Source organism: Melozone crissalis, unplaced genomic scaffold (assembly GCF_028551555.1).
Source record: "Melozone crissalis strain CALT ecotype California unplaced genomic scaffold, PUWL_Pcris_2 ptg000111l_1, whole genome shotgun sequence".
NCBI classification, from domain to species: domain Eukaryota; kingdom Metazoa; phylum Chordata; class Aves; order Passeriformes; family Passerellidae; genus Melozone; species Melozone crissalis.
In genome coordinates this window covers 9,932,697-9,950,642 of record NW_026535888.1, presented here as the reverse complement: position 1 = coordinate 9,950,642, position 17,946 = coordinate 9,932,697, and the positions used below count along the sequence as shown (strand labels likewise).

Below are 17,946 nucleotides of genomic sequence, written 5' to 3'. Positions count from 1 at the left end.
GGGCGGCGGGGAGCGCGTGGGGCTGCCCAGGCCTGACCCCATGACATCAGGACACTAATTACAGATACGGCTTGGGATAATTACAGAGCAGGCGCGAGCTGCGGCAGGGCAGGGCGCAGCCCGCTGTGGCTCAGCCCATTGCTGGCCCATTTGTCACTGGCAGCCACTGGGGATTGTCCTGCAGCAGCTGAGATTTGCCATGGGCCCCATGGTGGTGTGGCCCCATGGCAGCGTGCTGGGGGTCTGGTGGTTGCCCTGACATGCTGCTGGAGATGGGTTCTATTGCATCCATCCATCCCCGGACAGGACACAGGGACAGACACTCGTCCCCAGGGTCCTGTTGGGTCACTGCCCCATGGCTAGAGGGAATCAACTGGAGTGCGTTGGGGACAGGGATTCAGAGCAGCCCTCGTGGGCACCGTGTCAGAGCAGCAGGGTGGGAGCAGCCTGGGGCCAGGGCAAAGTCCTGGGGCTGAGGAGAGAGATGGGAGCAGAGGGATAGGGAGCAGGTGGAAATGGGTGGGATGGGGTGTCCCACACAGTACTTTGCTCAGAGGTGCTGGCAGGTTTGTTTGCCATCCTTATCCCTGTTTGCTCCCAGACTTGCACAGTGTCAGCTCCCGCTGGCAGGGCTGAGCTGTGGCTGGAGTTATCCTTTGATTTTGGGGTGCTGCTCCCTTTGGGTCCCTACAGCCGGTGTCAGGGCCAGGTTTTGGGCCTGAGGGTGCATCCCCCTGCCCAGACTGGCCCGACAGAGCCATGGCAGTGTTGCACCCCACGCTGCAGGGCTGAGGAGCACAGGCAGTGCTGGGGCATGCAGCAGCCAGGGCTGGGTGCCGTGCTCATCATGAGCTCATCGGATTTTCCATCAGCTCAGGGGGGGCAGCTGTTCCCAGCACCACGGGAACGGCGGGGCTGGACCCAGGAACCCCAACACAGCAGGGCTCTGCCTGCAGCAGTGATTGATCAATCCCTGCTTGTGTAAGCCCATCGACTTGGGCTGGTGTGGCATTCACGAGCCCTCTCATGCTGCACTGTTGGAGGAGGGTCACAGATTCTGCACACCCATGGTTGCCCCTTCCTCACCTCAGTCAGCTCCAGACTGACCCCAGTGCAGGGAGAAGGCCCATGGACGTGGCTGGATCCAGTGCCAGGCTGTCCCAGAGCCCTGAGATGCTCATCTGCTCCAGGTGATGCTGTGGGACCCACAGGCAAAGAGGCCACCCATAGTCACCCTTGGAGCATGTCATGGAGTGGCTCCAGTCCCCTTCTGCCAGATCCCGTGTGTGCCATGCAAATACAGAGCTGTGGGGCTGCTGCAGCCCCTTGGAGGCTCAGCCATGCAACAGTGTGAGCGGGGCTGTTTCCATTTCCTGTGCCAGGGCATATCCTGGCTTTGTGGGTTTGTTGGGACATTGCTCTCCCTGCCATCCTCCTGGGGTGCCCAGCTCCCAGAGCTGAGGCTTGGCCGTGCAGCATTCCCTGCTGGGGAGTCAGCTGGCAGGTGAGGCTCTGGGAGTTTCAGGAAGCCTCTGCTCTGTCTGAGCCAGGTGAGAGGGTGTAGGGCTACAGGCTGTAGGAGGGTGATGATTTTAGGGTGATTTCGGGTGTAGGGCTACCCCTGCAGCATCACAGAGCGGGGCCGCCCCGTCTGCTGAGGAGCTCCTCATCCCTGACTCAGGGGAATGCACTTCCAAGGAAAAGGGCTGGGATTTCGGTAAACCTGTTTGCCTGGTACGTGAGGGAGGATGAGTGGCAGGGGATCTCCTGGCCTGGGGTGACATCATCCCCAAACCAGGCATCTCTGATGGGTGCTGCCCGCAGATAACCAACTTTGTTCATCCACACACCCAGAGCCGGGCACCCTGCGGGATGCCTGCAGTAGGCTGGCCACGAGGCGGACAAGGACACGTCCCTTCCTCCCGGTGCCCCTGCAGCGCCTGGAGCCGTGCTCCTTCCACTGCTGGTGCTGCCCACTCGTCCCTACCCCGGCCGTGCCGCTGCATTCCCGTCCAAGCAGGGCCCAAAGGGGTTTCAGCGCGGAGCGGGGGCCGCTGCTGCTGCCCGGGGAGCGGGAGAGGCCTCTGCTGTCCGCCGGTTACCGGGGCACGGTGGGATGTGGGATGTGGGATGCGGGATGCGGGCGGGGGGAAGCCCCGCCAGCGGAGGCGGCTGCTGGCGGTGACTCAGGCTCACGTGTGCCGGGGAGCGGGGGAGCAGCAGCTCCGAGGCCTCTCCAACAGCTGAGGTGGGGCTCGGAAACGGGAGATCGGTGTCTTTTTGGGGTGCCTGAGGCTGGGGCAGCCGCTCCGGGCGGTGCTGGCTGTGCATCGCGGCGCTGCTCGGGGCGGGGCGTGTTTGCTTCGCGCGTGACCGGAGCATCGTAAAATGTGTGTGCGAGCCCCAAAATCTGGGAGAGCAGGGGCTGGAGGCGGGCGAGTGGCCGAGCAGAGCTGGGGGATGCTGAGCGCTGCGAGGACAGGCCCGAGGCGGGGGTGACGGGCGCGGGGTCCCAGCAGCGGCTGCGGGAGGAGCGGAGCCGGCTCGGGGCTGCGGGGCCGCGTCTGGAGCCGGGGCGAGGCGGAGCATCCCCCGGCCGCTCCCCCCGGCCGGGGCCGCGGGGCCGGGGCGGGGAGCGCCGAGCGTCCTCCCCCGCGGGCCGGGGGGAGCGGGGCTGGGCCAGCCCCTGCGCCTGCCGCGCCATGGAGCGGAGCTGCGCCGGGCGGGAGCCGCAGCCCCGGCCCCAGCCCCAGCCCCTCGGTAAGGATCCGCGGCGGCGGCGGCGCCGGTACCGGCTCCGGGGGGTGCCCGGGCCCCCTCCCGCACCGCGGCGCCGCAGGGAGTGGGGGTGCGGGTGCGGCCCGGGGCTGCGGGGTCTGCCGGGGGTGCGGGATGCGGCCCGCCGTGCCGGCGGAGATGCAGCGGCCGGGGGCGCGGAATGCGGCGGAGCGGAGCGGGGCGGCGGCCCGGGAATCTGGGGGGGGCGAGGGGGGGGAACGCACTGCCGGGGCCGGGGCGGCTTCTCGGGAGGGACAAAGCCCGGGCACGGCCCTTCCATCTTGGGGAGGGCCGGAGCGGCCCCGGCCCCGCCGCCGGGGGGGTGCAGCGGGGCTGCCCTTGGGAAGCGCCGGGGGTGGCGGCGCCGGCGCCGCCCCGGCTCGTTCCCGCCGGCCGGTGGGCGATGCCCGCGGTGGGAGGCACCCGCTGCCCCCCTCCCCGCCGCGTGGGCTCGCGGCTCGTCCCGGCAGGGCCGGTCCCGCTGCCCCGGGATGAACCGGGCAGGGCGGCGGCGGCGGCGGGGCCGCGCTCGGGGCCGGGGTTGGCGCTGCCTCTCGGGGCTCCGGCGCAGCGCTCGCTGTGACTAAGCAGAGCTCCGCGGAGCCGCTTCCCACCGCGGGAGGAAGAGGAGAGGCGGCTCCCCTCCCCCTCGGCCCCAGCGCTTCATCGCCCGGGCCCGCGGACAGGGAGGGAGGGATGGCTGCGGCTCCCGGCGATGCTGGAAACCGGCGGCTCCCACACCAGCCGGCCGCGGGTCCTGCCATCGCTGCCCGAAGGACGCGTCCTGCGCCAGACATGTTGTCTGAGTCCCGCTGTCTGTCCCCGCCGCCTTCCCGCCCGCCCTGGCCTGCCCGCTCGATGCTGTGGCGGCCCGGGGACCAGGGTTGGCTGCTCCCGGCCACCCTGTGGGTCACTGGCTGCTCTCCCGTGAGCACAGAATGGAGCTGAAGGAGGACGGGCGGTTTTGCACCATGTCCTCCTTCAGGGACCATCCCTGCCCTGTCCCGTGTGGGTGACCTGCATGACTGGGCAGCCCGGGCTGCTTCCTGTCCTGCTGTCCTGATGTCGGAGCCACCAGCAGGGATGGGATTTCACTCAAGGGACCAGGACCCACCATGTGTGGGGCAACCAGTGTCACTGGAGGCCAGAAACTCCTGAAGGGCAGCCAGGGCAGGGTGTGACCTGCGGAGCTGCCCAGGTGGGCAGAGAGGGATGCAGTGCACAGAGGGACGAGCACCAAGGCAGGGAGCAGGCAGAGGTTTGTCCTTATCCAGGTTTCCCCCAGCTTCTCCAGCCCTTCTCCCTTGGCTCGGAGGAGAGGGAGGGCGAGCTGGTTGCCCGCCAGTGCCGTGTTTGGGAGCAGCAGCTCGGGAGTTCTCCCAGCGCGGGAGCCGCCGCTGCGAAACCGTCAGAGCAACGTGATGCGACGTGCAGAGCGGTGATGTGACAGTCCCGTGGTGCCATGTCCAAAATAGTTAGCACAGCTCTCGCTCCTTGGAGGGCTCTGAGCAGGGTCGGGCAGCCCCACAGGCAGCCTGCTGGGAACAGAGCTGGATCCTGCACGGCCCCAGCCCTGGTAGGTGCCACATCCGTGTTGTGAGGCACAGGACCTGTTTTTTGGGGGTGCTGACCTGCTCCCCAAGGGGCTGGATGCTGGCAGGCTCGGAGCCCCATGCCCTGCCTTCCAGCCAGGTTTCTGTTTCCCAGCGTGATGCTAGCAGACAGGTTTTCGGGAGCGCGCCTGGGCTGGCTGCCCTGGGCACTGGTGGCGCCGCACGGGTCGCCCCAAGGACGAGGGCACCTCCTGTCGCCACTGCCAGCGTGCCAGATGGATGGTGGGCAGGTGTTCCTGCCCCTGCCCTCGGGCTGCTTGGGCTTGCAGTGTGACCACAGCCACGGTTTGCTCTGGGGGTGCTGGGGCAGCAGCAGCTCCAGCTCTTTCCTTTGTGTGTGTTTTAAATCCTGGAAACCCCCTGGCTCTGGCCTTGCTCTCGCCACGAGATCCCAAGTTCCCCTTGCTGCTCTCCAGCTCGGCACGTCACTGCTGGCTCTGGGAGCTCAGTGACCCCTGTCCTGGCCCAGGGGCTGGTGCAGCTCCCCCATGGCTGCCCCCATACCCCTATCCCAGAGCCTTGGCAGCACAGAAACCCTGGGAAGGGAGGCTGGATATGCCACTTTCTCCTGCCTGGCACCTGGGGCCCTCTGCCTGTCCCCTCCTGCCCTGCCCCAGCCTGTCCCCCAGAGCAGGGCTGTGGGCAGTGGTTGGGCACTGTGGCCAGCCCAGCAGCTGCCAGCTGTGTTTCACTGGCTCCAAGGTGGCGGGGAGAGGAGCCAGCCGTGGTGACAGTGCCCGTGTGCCTGGGGACAGGCTGCAGGTGGCTGTCCCCGCTGAGGACAGGGTGTCATTGCTGATGGCGGCTGCCAGGGTGGCACAGGCCACTCCTAAAGCAGGGGCTGCTGGCATTGCCCATATCTCCCTGCCCGGGCATGTGAGCCAGCACTGAGGCTGCGTGTCAGTGCTGAATAGTGGGGACGTGTTGGGAATGTGCTGTGGGACATTCCAGGGATGTGTCAGGAGCACTTGCTCACTGCCCCTGTCATCCAGGTGTGGGGGTTGCTGCAGCACAGGATATCCCAGGAGCTGGGTGGGACAGGGCAGGGCTCAGCCCCAAGGCACGTCTGGGTGTGGAACTGGGGGTGGGATCAGGGGCAGCACTGGAGCTTGGAGCACCCTCAGGGCTTGGAGCATCCTGGTGCATGTCACAGTGCTCTGGTGGCCTCAGGCAGAGTGGACACCAGCACCAACAGAGCCATCCCTGCTCTGTGGCCACGGCTGCCTTCCTGCTCTGCACCAGGACCTGCTGGGAGGCAGAGACCCAGGGACTCATCCTCATGTCAAGGCAGGGGAGGCAGCTGGGAACAGCTGCACCAGGGAGGGCCTGAGGGTGCATTGCACACATGGATGTCCCCAGGGCTGTGGGGAGCAGCCCTGCAGGGCCAGCAGTGCCTCTTTGGGCTGGCCTCAGGGTCTTGTCCTTGGCACAGCAGGGATGTGCAATGGCCAGGCTGGCTGGGCACTGTGACACCAGCACTCTGAGTGGCTTTCACTGCTCAGCAATGACCTCCAGTGCACCATCAGCCCTGCTGATGCCCCCTGCCCTGCTGGGCACCGCACATGGAGCTGCCTGTGGCTGCCCTGGCTGTGCTGCAGAGCAGGAACACAAAGGATCCGGAGCTGAGGGGAGCTGAGGTGACACCGGGCGCTGCCCCCCCCGTCCTTTTGGGCAGTGCCCTGCAGGGACAGTTAACGAGGGCCGCCGGTCCGAGCAGCGCCCGCGGGCCTCGATGTGCTCTCGCTTCACGGCACCGGGATCTGCCTGCGCCTGGCTGAGCATCCCCGGCCATGTGCCGGCCAAGGAGCCTCGCTGCGCCGGGCACTGCCGCGCTGGGGGTGCCGCTGGTGGCACCAGTGCCAACGACACCCATGGGAGCGCAGGGCGGGCTGGGTGATGCGGCATTGAGGGCAGCACTGTGCCGGTGGCAGCGCCGTGGGGCTGGGTGCTGCAGGGCAGCCGTGCCTGCGTGTCTGGGGGGACGGGAGCTAATCCGTGTGGAATGCCCCGGCCGGGGGAGAGGGGACGCCCACGCCGCCTGGGCGCAGGCAGCGTTGGGTTTCAGGGCAGCTGCCGTGCTGGAGCAGCGACAGGGACAGATGGTGGCAGCCCTCCCTGCCCCACCTTGGGGGGCTTGGCCGTGCCCACAGCCCTGCCCTGGCCGCGGGTGCTGTTGTCTCTCTGGCCATGGGGCAGGGCAGGGCTGCCCAGGGCTCTGTGCCTGGCTGTGTGGAGTGGCAGGAGCACCCACTGTCCCGTGCCAGTGCTTCCCACACGTCCAGGGCTCTCTGAGGTATTTCCATCTGCTCAGGGGATCAGCCTGGCCTTGATGCTTTCACACCCTGTGGGCAGCACTTGGCTGTGCCACCACAGTGGTCACCCCTCCCAGCTGGTACACACGCGGTGACACTGCAGGTGCCATCCCGGGATCTGGCACCTGGCGGCTGCCAAGCCCTGCTGCCTGTGGTTGCCCATCTGAGGCAGCCCCGGGGGGACACAGCAGGGCACCCCCCAGTCCCAGCCCCTCACCAGACCGATGGCTGCCTCGCAGGGCGCAGCGCTGGGGACATGGGATGTGCAGGATCGGGGCCAGGGGATGGGCTGGCTTCCTGCAGCACTAAATAGCCGGAAGGTCTGCGGGGGGGCCGGGGCTGCCTGTGTCCCCACGGAGTCCAGGGTGGGGGAGCCCTGCTGGCACTGCCCTGCCCTGGGGGCTGCAGCAGCACCCCCAGCCCCTCTCCAGGATCAGGGGACACGGGGTGTGCCCATGCTGTCAGTGCAGGGGGCTGGCAGTGCCCAGTGCCTGTTTGGGCAGCCTGGGCTGACCCTGGCTTGGAGCACTGCAGCACGGGGTGGGTGAGGAGCTGTAGGGTGGGTGAGGAGCGGCGCCGGCTGTGTTTGCAGAGCCCACACTTTGCCCCTCGCTGAGGGCTGTGGAGAGCTCTGCAAACACGGCTGAGCCGTGTGTGACATCAGCTGGTGGTGGCTGCTGGTCACTGGGGTTCTGCCATCCCCCCCTGGAACCAGGGGCTCGCTGCAGTGGTGTCCGTGGGGCTGGACCTGTGTGTCCTGGGGTGGGTCTGGCATCATCCTGGCCAGGAGTGACAGTGCTGTCACTGCATGGGGGTTGGAGTTGGGATCCTGGCAAGTGCTGAAGGATTTGTTTGCAGAGGGCTGATAATGGGGGCCAGGGGAGTCACCAGCACTGTTGTCACTGTGGACACTCCTGACACCACTTCTACAGAGGGCACTGCCATGGCACTGCCAGGGCTGGCACCGCGTTGGGCTGTGCTCGGGGTGCCCAGGGGTCACCCAGAACGGGGAACATCCCCCAGGCTGCCGCCCCACGTGGGGAGGGGGCTCTGTCTGGCAGCCTGGTGTGCATTCCTGGGCCATGAGTTCATGGCTGCGGGTCCGTGGGGGCCACGGGCTGTCAGAGCTGTCACGGTGACGTCAGGCCAGGCCCGCGCCCATCCTGCCTCCGGCCGCGCCGCAGAAGCCTCGACGTCCTCGTCCCCTGGGGACAGTGGCAGGGGACTCTGGGGGTCCCTGGGGGTCTCTGGCCCCACGTCCCCCCACGGGTGGCAGCTGCCAGGGGATGAAGGGCAGCTTTGTGGTGGCAGTGCCTGGCGGAGCCCGGCTGTCCCTCTGTGCATTGTGTGCCCAGCGCCTGGCACCCGCTGCGGGTCCCCCCAGGACTGGGGCAACAGCAGCAGGGCTGAGGTGGGGTCCCACTGCCCTCCCCAGCCTTGCTCCTGAGGGCTGTGTTTGGGGGGACAGGGCTGTGTCCCCTGAGGGCTGTGTTTGGGCAGGATGGGTCTTCCACAAGCTTCCCCAGCTGAGTGACCTTGTGCTCTGCTCTGTCCCTCTTGCAGGGAAGCCACCATCCCCGATGGGAGACAGCGTCCCCCCGCCCTCCGTGCCACCCCCTGCGCCTGGGGGTGCCCTGCAGGGAGAGCGCAGCTTCCCCCAGCACGGCCGACCCGGCCCTCCGGATGTCATCCCCTCGGAGAAGACCGTCCCACCCGTCCCTGCAGCCATCAGTCCCTCTGTCCCTGCAGCCATCAGCCCCTCTGAGAAGAAGATTGTCCCACCCGTCCTTACAGCCATCAGCCCCTCTGAGAAGATTGTCCCTCCTGTCCCTGCAGCCATCAGCCCCTCTGAGAAGATCATCCCACCCGTTCCTGCCGCCGTGCCCCCCTCCCACCAGCCCGTGTGCCCCCCGGCTGTGATGCCCCCCTCTGACAGCAGCCCTCTGCAGCGTGACCGACCCGGCCCTCCAGCCGTGGTGCTGCCAGCACAGCCCGTGTCCCCCAGCCCTGCCACTGCGGTCCCCTCAGCACAGAGTGTTCCCCCCCGGGGTGACCAGTCCCCCCCTGGACCCCCAAAGCCGCCGGGGATGGAGCACCCCAAGGAAGAGGTGCTGTCCCACCCCCCTGGCCAGCCTGTCCCTGCCCACGCTGCGGCCCCGTGCTCTGTGGAGACCCTGCCCCTTGGGAGCCAGCCCCCAGCCCCAGCTGCCACTCCTGAGGGGGCCCCTCCTGATGCCAAGAGCTCCCTGGGTGCCACAGCTGGGCCCTCAAAGGACGTGAGCCCCCGGAGCAGCCGCCCCTCAGCGTCTCCTGCTGCCAGCCCCCGGCCCAAGCAAGGTGGGTGCCGGGAGGTTGTGGTGCTCCGGTGAGGCTGCACCCCGTGGGCACAATCGATGAGGCTGGGCACTGCCCTGACGGTGTTTCCCCTCTGCAGACGCCCAGAAAGCCCAGGCAAGGCACAAGCAGGCGAAGGAGCGGCGCGAGGAGCGGGCCAAGTACCTGGGTATGGAGCTGGGAGGGAAAGTGCATGGGGGTGGGGGGGAGGCAGGGGCTAAGAAGCTTTGCTGGGTCATGGGCAATCCCATTAGCTGTGGTGAGCTGAGCCTGGGTGCGAACTCTGTGCTGGCAGCTCTGCCCACCAGGCACGCCGCTGATTCCCTGGCACAGCACTGACCCCTGGGCACAGCACTGACCCCCAGACATGCTGCTGACCCCTACACACACCACTGACCCCAAGACATGCTGCTGATCCCCGGGCACACTCCTGATACCCCCAGGCACACTGCTGATTCCCTGGCACACCGCTGACCCCTGGGCACACCACTGACCCCCAGACATGATGGTGACCCTTAGGCACACTGCTGATCCTCGGGCACACCACTGACCCCTAGGCACACCACTGATCCCCAGGCACACTGCTGACCCCTGGGCACACTGCTGACCCCCAAGCACTTTGCTGACCCCTGGGCACACTGCTGACCCTCCCCAGCACACCACTGACCCCCAGGCACTCTGCTGACCCCCACGCATGCTGCTGACCCCCAGCACACACTGTTGCTCCCTGCTCTGGGTTCTCCCCGTGCCACCAGCCCCGGTCCCCGGCTCTGCCATGTGCAGGCGGCCCCAGCAGCCCCGCAGTGGCTCGGGGCAGCGGGCGAGCAGGGCCCCTGCGCCGAGCATGGGGCCTCCTTGTCCCCGCGCTCTTTCCACCCTCATTCCCCCATTGTTCGCCGCGCGCCTCGGCGGGCTCCCGGCGGGCTCCCGGCCTTCCTTTTGTCCTGGCCCAAACCCCTCCCTCGCCGGCCGGCCCTGATGCTGCCTGCCCTGCCTGCCTTGGCCGGCCCGTGGCCCCACGCCACCCGCATGGGCACGCGGTCCCAGCACGGCGCTGCCCGGGGCTGTGCCCCCGGTGCCACCCCGCTGCTGTCCCCCGCAGCTGCCAAGCGGGTGCTGTGGCTGGAGAAGGAGGAGAAGGCGCGGCTGCTGCGGGAGAAGCAGCTGGAGGAGCGGCGCAAGCGGCTGGAGGAGCAGCGGCTGCGGGCGGAGAAGCGCCGGGCGGTGCTGGAGGAGCGGCAGAGGCAGAAGCTGGAGAAGAATAAGGTGGGGATGGGGATGGGTATTCAGGGGGCTGGGGTGGCACGTGGGATGCAGTCCCTGAGGAGTGCTCGTGGCTCCAGCAGCCCTTCAGGAGATGCTGCTTTGGGAGGTGCCCGCTGTACCCATCCTCTGCCGCCCCTCCTTCCTGTGCTGTGCTCAGCTTCTCAGCACGTGTGCCCTGGCCAGGGCAGGCATCACTGTTCTATCCCCCTCCAAGCACCCCAATCTCTGCCATGGCCTCATGCTGGGGGGCTCTGGCTGGCCCCAGCCCTGCTCCCTCAGCTGCTGGGCTCAGCCTGTCCCTCTCCCTCGGGCAGGAGCGCTACGAGGCAGCGATCCAGCGGTCGGTCAAGAAGACGTGGGCAGAGATCCGGCAGCAGCGGTGGTCCTGGGCTGGGGCCCTGCACCACGGCTCCCCCGCACACAAGGATGGTGAGTGCTGGGCTGGGCACAGGCACCTGGGCACCCTGTGGCTCTGACAGCTGTGGGGGCAGCTGGGCATCTCTCTGCCAGCCCTCAAACCCAGCTCAGCCCCACTTGGGGGGGCATGCTGCCGTCACTCTGGGCTGTGCTGGGGACTGATGGGGTACCGTGGCTGTTCCCTGCTCCTGTTTGGGTGTAAGCTGGAGGCTGTGTGTCACAGTCCCTGTTCCACGCAGAGACCTGCCTGGGGGCAGCCCTGGCTGCCTCAGCATGCCATGGCCACGCTGCCAGGCATGTGTCTCCACAGGTGTCCAGCAGCTGTGAAGCGCCCCTGGCCCCAGGGGCTGTGGGGCTGCACGAGGCCTCTGCAGGCTCTGGTTGGGGTCTGTGCTGTGGCGTGTCCCCTTGTCCCCCAGCTGGATGGGGGCAGTGCTTGGCCCCTCCAAGTCTGGTATGGAGGTGACCATGGCTGAATGTGTGGCTGCAGAAGCTGGTTCTGCTCCGTGGGGGCTTCTTGGGGACACCCTGCACGATTCAGCAGTTGGAAAAGTGGAGATCTCCACTGTCCCCTGACTGCTGTGCTGTGCTGGCACCTGCCAGCATTGTCTGGCATGGATGGTGACACAGAGGAGAGTGCTGAGAGGAACCATCTGGCCTTCACGTGCCATGGCACAGCTGTGGTGGCCCTGGCTGTACCTGGCCAAGTTGTGTACAGGTGTTGTGTTCCTGGCTGTACCTGGCCAGGCTGTGTACAGGTTCTTGGCTGTACCTGGCCAGGCTGTGTACAGGTGTTGTGTTCCTGGCTGTACCTCGCCAGGCTATGCACAGGTTCCTAGCTGTACCTGGCTGGGCTGTGTACAGGTGTTGTTTTCTTAGCTGTACCTGAGCAGGCTGTGTACAGGTGTTGTGTGCACTGGCACCGTGTGCCCAGTGCCATGTGTGTTCAGGTGTTGCGTGCCCGGCTGTACCTGGCTGGGCTGTGTGTACAGGCTCCACATTCTGGGCACGCCTGTCTTGATGCCATGTGTGCCACGGTGGATTGTGGCACGCTCAGGGTGTCTCTGGTGCAGCACCTGGCAGGGTCTGGCAAGGGGACACCTTCCCCTGCCACTTCCCATCGGGATGAGCTGCTGGAGCTGCTGCCAGCTTCACTCACCAATCTCCCATCTCCTCCTGAGCTTCCCTGGCTGTTTGTCCAGAGCAGCCAGGCAGGGTGGGGAGATCCCAGCTACCTGTGGAGGTGCTGCCAGCCGCCAGCCCTGTCCTGGCAGTGCCATAGTGACCCAGCACCGGTGTGATGTTGTCTCTGTCTGTCTGGACCTGCTGTCCTCGCCCTGCTCCCCCAGGGTGGATGCTCGCCTGGTGCTGCCGAGGTCCCCGGCCACCCGCTCCTGATTCCCAGGACTGTGTTTGGGAAAATTCTTATTGCAGGGCCTGGGAGCCTCCCTGGCTCTCTGAGGATGAGATGCCTGCATGATCCCAGCATGACCCTGCAGGGTTCAGACACTGCCATACTGAATGTCAGTGCTGTGTGTTGTGTCCCCAGACACCAGTGTCTCCTCTGGGCCCACTCTGTGCCGTGTCACTGGATTGCAGCATCTCCTGCCCCACTCTGTGCCGTGTCCCCAGACTCCAGCATCTCCTGCCCCACTCTGTGCCGTGTCCCCAGACTCCAGCATCTCCTGTCACATTCTGTGTTGTGTCCCTGGATTCCAGCATCTCCTGCCCCACTCTGTACCATGTCCCTGGATTCCAGCATCTCCTGCCCCATTTTGTGCTGTGTCCCTGGACTCCAGCATCTCCCCTGGTCGTTCCACTTGTGCCCCAGTGCCCTGGCACGTCCGTGCATGCTGCATGTGGGGGGCCTGGCCCCGGCCCCGGGACCTTAATGCCCTTGTGTCTTTTCCCTCCTCCAGGTGCGAGCCGGTGCTCGGTGTCCGCTGTAAACCTCCCCAAACACGTCGACTCTATAATCAACAAGCGGCTCTCCAAATCCTCCGCCACCCTCTGGAACTCTCCCAGTAGAAGTAAGAGCCCTTTGCGTTTGCCCCAGCGCAGGGGGCACAGCCAGGCCCCCGCCCAGTGCTGGGGACCCCAATGCCAGGGTCCCCCATGCCCAGGTGCCCGCGGAGAGAGGAGAAGCCGTTTGCTGTTTGGGGGAGGAGGCTGGAACCGCCCGGTGGCTCCTTGAGCCTGTGTGGGCTGGGAGGAGAAGGAAGAGGAGGAGGAGGAGGAATGGCAGCCCCATGGGGTGCCAGGATGAAATGGGAGCTTGGCTCCCTGCCCCAGGGCAGCTCTGGTGGGTGCTGGTGCAGCCACAGAGGGGCTGCCTGTCACCTGCCCTCCTGGGGCTGGGCACGGTGCCAGTGCCTCTCAGGCTCCTGGGTGCCACAGAGCTCTGTGGCCGTGGTGCTGCAAGGTCATCCTGGCCCTGGGAGCGCTGCCCAGGGCTGCGGCCATGCCAGAGGGATGTGTCCAACAGAGGGATGTGTCCAGTGCTGTTGTGTTTCGGGGTTGCCTGGCGATGGGCGCCTTCCCGGATGGGTATAAATAGCCAGAGCAGCTGACGCCGGTGGCTGCGGTGACGCAGGCAGCTCCCACCGCCCTGTGTGGGGCTCAGCCCAGGGACAGGCACCTGGGGGCTGTCAGCACTGCCCCAGTGGGAGCAGCATCTCCCTGGGCCCGTGCCAGACCTGCCACCCTGTCCCCCTGCAGCATCCATGGCTCTGTGCTCTCCCCTCCCAGCAGCCGGTGCTGCCCCTGGCCTGGTGCCCAGTGGAGAGGGGCAGAGGGGCCCTGTCTCCATGGGTGGTTCCCGTGCGCCACAGGGTGTTTGGTGACGTGTGCTCAGCTTGGTGCCCAGCTGAGCCAGCTGTGTGGCCAGCCATCGCCGTCCATGGGTGCTGTAATCCCGGCCTGGTGATTTAGCACAGCTCCCGTGGGCTGAGGGCACACTGTGGTGTCCCCCAGGCAGCTGGCACGTGCCAGGGCCTTGCGCACACAGGGCAGGGGCACAGAAGGGTGCCATTGGTGGGCACCAGGCGAGGGCAGAGTGGGGGAGCTGCTGTCACCAGGGTGGCATCTGGCACACGGTGACTGCGGTGTCCACAGGACACAAGGGCACCGTTCTCGTCATGCCACAGCGCCGTCCACAGACACCCACACCCACCCTCGGGCACGGCCCTTCATCCTGCTCAGCTCTGTGGGGCCGTGGGGACCCCTCCCCAGCACAGCCAAGCTCTGGGCACTCCTGGAACTGTGCATGCGCCGTGGTATTGCTGCAGACACACCACCGCTCCTTCCCAGCAGCGGCTGTGAGGGCAGGACTGCAGTCTAGAGCTTTGTGGTGCACTAATGGCCCCTCTCCCTCCCCAGACCGGAGCTTGCAGCTGAGCCCGTGGGAGAGCAGCATCGTGGACCGGCTGATGACGCCCACCCTGTCGTTCCTGGCGCGCAGCCGGAGCGCCGTGACGCTGGCTGGCAATGGCAAGGAGCAGGGTGAGGGTCAGGGACACGCGGCTCCTGGCACAGGCGACCAGGATGAGGGAGCCTGGAGTCAGCGGGCAGCTGGCATTGGTGCCAGCTCCATCCTGACCCTGCTCGCTCTCCCCCAGTGCCCGTGTGCCCCCGCTCAGCCTCCGCCAGCCCCCTCAGCCCCTGCCACAACCACCGCCTGCCGCACCGCTGCTGGGAGCGCCGGAAGGCAGCCGCCGCCAGCCCCGACGTGACGCCGCGCCGCAGGACCGAGCCCTCGCCCGTGAGTGCCACCTCCCCGCGGTGCCAGGGCAGCTGTGGGGCAGCATGGCTTCCCACCAAGCCCAGCACCCAGCGCTGACACCATCTCTGTCTGTCCTTGGCTGGAGCAGAAGAAGAAGGAGAAGAAGGAGAAGGATCGGGAGAATGCCAAGGAGCGCAGCGCCCTGTCCCGCGAGCGCAGCCTCAGGAAGCGGCAGTCACTGCCAGCAGCACAGCCCCGGCTCCTGCCTGCGGCTGACAGCAGGTCGGGACCCCCACCCTCCCTGAGGCTTCCCAGCCCCTGACCCCACCCGAGGGCTGCCCCAACCCCACTAACACTGTCTCTTGCTCTGTTTGCAGCCCCGGCCCGAAGAACCGTACCTCATCCCCTGCCACCCCCAAGAACCGTCCCTCATCCCCTGCCACTCCCAAGAACCGTCCCTCGTCCCCTGCCACTCCCAAGAACCGTCCCTCGTCCCCTGCCACCCCCAAGGCCCGCCCGGCGTCCCCCAGCCCAGCCCTCAGCTCTCCCCACAAGCCGCCCCTGCCTCGAAGCGTCCATTCCTCCCCCAAGGTGCGGGCCAGGGCTCGGGAGGAGCGGGGGGAGCAGGAGGGCCAGGCCAAGACACGGGAGAGGAAGGAGGAGGAGCGGGGTCCGGCACCCCCAGCCCTTCCTGAGCCCCCCAAGGTGCCCGCAGAGCCGACAGCAGGTGGGTACAGCATCACCAGGGAAGCTGCAGGGCTGGGAGAAGCCAGAGCAGCCCTGACGCTTCCTGCCTCCCCCAGGCCCCCCAGTCCCTGCAGCCCCCGGCCCTGTGCCAGCCAGTCCCCCAGCCAGACCGCCCGCTGGCACCACGGACCGGGAGGAGGCTGCCCGGCTGTTGGCAGAGAAACGCCGCCAGGCCCGAGAGCAGCGGGAGCGGGAGGAGCGGGAGCGCCGGGAGCAGGAGGAGCAGGAGAGGTGGGTGTTGTCCCCTTGACCCCCAGCCCCGCGCTCCTGCCGTGCTCAGGGCTCCCTCCCCGCAGGCGGGCGCAGGAGGAGCGAGCACAGCGGGCGGCCGAGGAGCAGAGCCGGAGGGAGGCCCTGGCGCGGCAGCGGGAGGAGGAGCGGCGGCTGCAGGAGGAACGAGAGGCCCAGGAGAGAGCCCGGGCTGAGCGAGAGGAGGTGGAGCGGCTGCAGAGACAGGTGGGGGTGACAGTGTGGGGGCTGCAGGAGGTGGGGGACAAAGGCAGGGATGGCAGGAAGGCAGGGATGTTCTCCGGTGATTCACTCTCGTGAGAACAGCCCAGCTTCTCAAGGCCCAGGGTGGCAGGAGGGAACATGGGGCAGGGCTGTGCTGAGCTGTCCAGGCAGCACATCCCCACAGTCCCTGCCCCATCCCTTTCCCCTATCCCATCTCATCCCTTCCTGCCCTGCTGTGGCACAGAAGGAAGAGGCCGAGGCGCGGGCTCGCGAAGAGGCTGAGCGGCAGCGCCTGGAGAGGGAGAAGCACTTCCAGCGTGAGGAGCAGGAGCGGCTGGAGAGGAAGAAGGTGAGGCTGGGGGGCATCTCCAGCCATGGGGCACGGCAGGTTTTTCCCTGGAAGGGATCCTGCCTGGCACCAGGGCGGGTCTGGGTGGTCAGGGCCGTGTGTGAGTCCCTGTGTGACCGCAGCGCCTGGAGGAGATCATGAAGAGGACGCGCAAGTCGGACGCAGCAGACACCAAGGTGGGAGCCTGTCCTCTGTCCTGGGGCACTGGGGACTTGGGCACTCGACAGAGCCCTCCTGCCCCTGCCTGCAGCCCCTCACAGCTCTCCTGTCCCTGCAGAAGAAGGACGACAAGAAGGTGGTGAACGGGAAAGCAGCCGAGCAGGAAGATGCCCCAGGTGTGTGGGCACCCCGGGCTGCTCCCCCCAGCCATGCTCTGGCCCGGGCCATGGCTGAGCCAGGTTCTGCCGTGTCCTCAGGCCGCGAGAAGCACCTGGGGCCAATCCCCAAGGCAGAGGAGCTCCCGGAGACAGAGACCCCAAGCGCAGGGACGCCGGGGGGAACGAAGGGCTTGGTGGGCGAGGGGCTGCAGCCAAGGTGAGACACTGTGGGTACACTGGGGGGAAGCTGGGGGGCGGCAGGGCCGGGGCTGAGCCCAGCCCTCCCATCCCGCAGCTCCAAGGAGGCGGCAGCCCTGGTGAACGGCGTGCAGCCCGGCAAGCACGAGAACGGCTTCTCGGGCAGCGAGGGCTCCAAGGAGCTGCGGGATCTCTCCCACCACGGTGGCAGCCCCGGCAGCATCATCCCCTTCGGCGACAAGGAGCCTTTCCTCAAGCAGGCCGTGGTGAAGCCGCCGCAGGTGACAGGTGAGCAGCGGGAGGGGTGTGAGGGGACGCTGCTGTGAGCACCCCAAGCTCACAGCGCTCTCCCCACCCACAGAGGTGCTGTGAGGGCCTGGCTGATGTCCCCAGGGGCCAGTGCCCGCCCCCTGACCCCGGTGGCCCACGCAGATCTGTAGCTGTCGTCACAACACGACCCTCGCTGCTCCTCCCGGGCGCCCGGGGGCTGCAGGGCCCCGGCGAGGACGCCTGGCTCCTCTCTTCGTTCTCGTTTTTATTTCGTTTTGTTGGGTTTTTTTTTATTTTAAACATGCACCTTATCAGACTGACAGCCCACCCTCGCAGCCCGCCGGAGCCGCCCCAGACGTGTGGTGTAATGATGTAGTTATTTAACTCGCTGGGTACAACGTCTGTGAATACTGTAAATAGAGCCGGCCGGGCGTGGGGATGCTCTGGGGGGCTCGGGGCTGGGGGGAAGCCGTGTCACAGCTCCCGGTGCCCACATTCCCCCGCATGTCCGTGTGTCCAGTGTCCCCGGGCCCGGCCGGCACCACGCTGCTCTGTGCCCTTGTGACAGTGTTATGCATCCAGACAACCTCTTGACAACAATTAAAAGTGGACAATGCCCTCGGTGTGCCTCTTTGTGTCCGGGGAGGGGACTGGGCTGGGCTGGGCTGGGTTGGATTGGGCTGGGCATAGCAGGGCAGGGCTGGGCTGAGCGCTCTCCCGGCCGCCACAGCAGCGGGGTAGGTTCGCCCCCGTGCCCCGGCTCGCCCCCAGAGCTGCCCGCTCCATCGCTTCCCCCCCGACGATGGGGAGAAACCTCATCTCGGCGGCCCCACCCGCAAGCAGGGCCCTGTCCCACGGCTGCCCCTTCCCTGCCGGGCCCTCAGGAGCCGCACGTGGGACAAACCGGGAGGGTTACAATAGGGCTGGACGGGAGAGGGCCCGCAAGGCCCATTCGGTGAGGGCCACACCGCGCCCTGACCTCCCGCACGGCGGAGGAGGCCGCGCCCCGTCACCGCCCCCGCCGCCATTTCCCGCCCGCGGAGCCGCTCCCCGCCGGAAGGGCTGCGCGCACTGCCGCGCCACGGGCGGAGGAGGAAGTGGCGGAATGGCGCGCGCGACGCCCGCCGGGAGCTGTAGTGCGACGGAGCCGCCGCGTTGGGGGCGCGCCGTG

General features: G+C 67.3%; 1 protein-coding gene across 5 annotated transcripts; it reads left to right on the top strand.

Moving 5' to 3' along the window:
- Positions 1-2,185: 2,185 nt before the first annotated feature.
- Positions 2,186-17,393, top strand: MAP7D1 (MAP7 domain containing 1). 5 transcript variants are annotated; one of them, XM_054292601.1, is made up of 18 exons: positions 2,186-2,248; positions 8,267-9,040; positions 9,138-9,206; positions 10,140-10,303; positions 10,618-10,732; positions 12,640-12,750; positions 14,099-14,221; positions 14,338-14,480; positions 14,590-14,723; positions 14,819-15,168; positions 15,245-15,419; positions 15,485-15,644; positions 15,886-15,990; positions 16,113-16,166; positions 16,268-16,325; positions 16,407-16,524; positions 16,603-16,793; positions 16,867-17,393. In XM_054292601.1, the coding sequence occupies exons 2-18, from the start codon at positions 8,284-8,286 to the stop codon at positions 16,875-16,877; spliced, it is 2,838 nt and encodes a 945-aa protein (XP_054148576.1). In that variant the 5' UTR covers positions 2,186-2,248; positions 8,267-8,283; the 3' UTR covers positions 16,878-17,393. The 5 variants fall into 5 exon arrangements, with proteins under 5 accessions (XP_054148576.1, XP_054148575.1, XP_054148574.1 ...); XM_054292600.1 differs by lacking the exon at positions 2,186-2,248 and adding an exon at positions 2,264-2,390; XM_054292599.1 differs by lacking the exon at positions 2,186-2,248 and adding an exon at positions 2,669-2,760 and having other exon boundaries at positions 15,254-15,419.
- Positions 17,394-17,946: the final 553 nt, after the last annotated feature.

Bases quoted from the DNA above. Each gene is read 5' to 3' on its own strand.
- MAP7D1 (XM_054292598.1), top strand. From the start codon at position 2,703: ATGGAGCGGAGCTGCGCCGGGCGGGAGCCGCAGCCCCGGCCCCAGCCC. The intron at 9,207-10,139 runs GTATGGAGCTGG...TGTCCCCCGCAG, and splicing joins GGAGCGGGCCAAGTACCTGG to CTGCCAAGCGGGTGCTGTGG. The intron at 16,525-16,602 runs GTGAGACACTGT...CCCATCCCGCAG, and splicing joins GGCGAGGGGCTGCAGCCAAG to CTCCAAGGAGGCGGCAGCCC.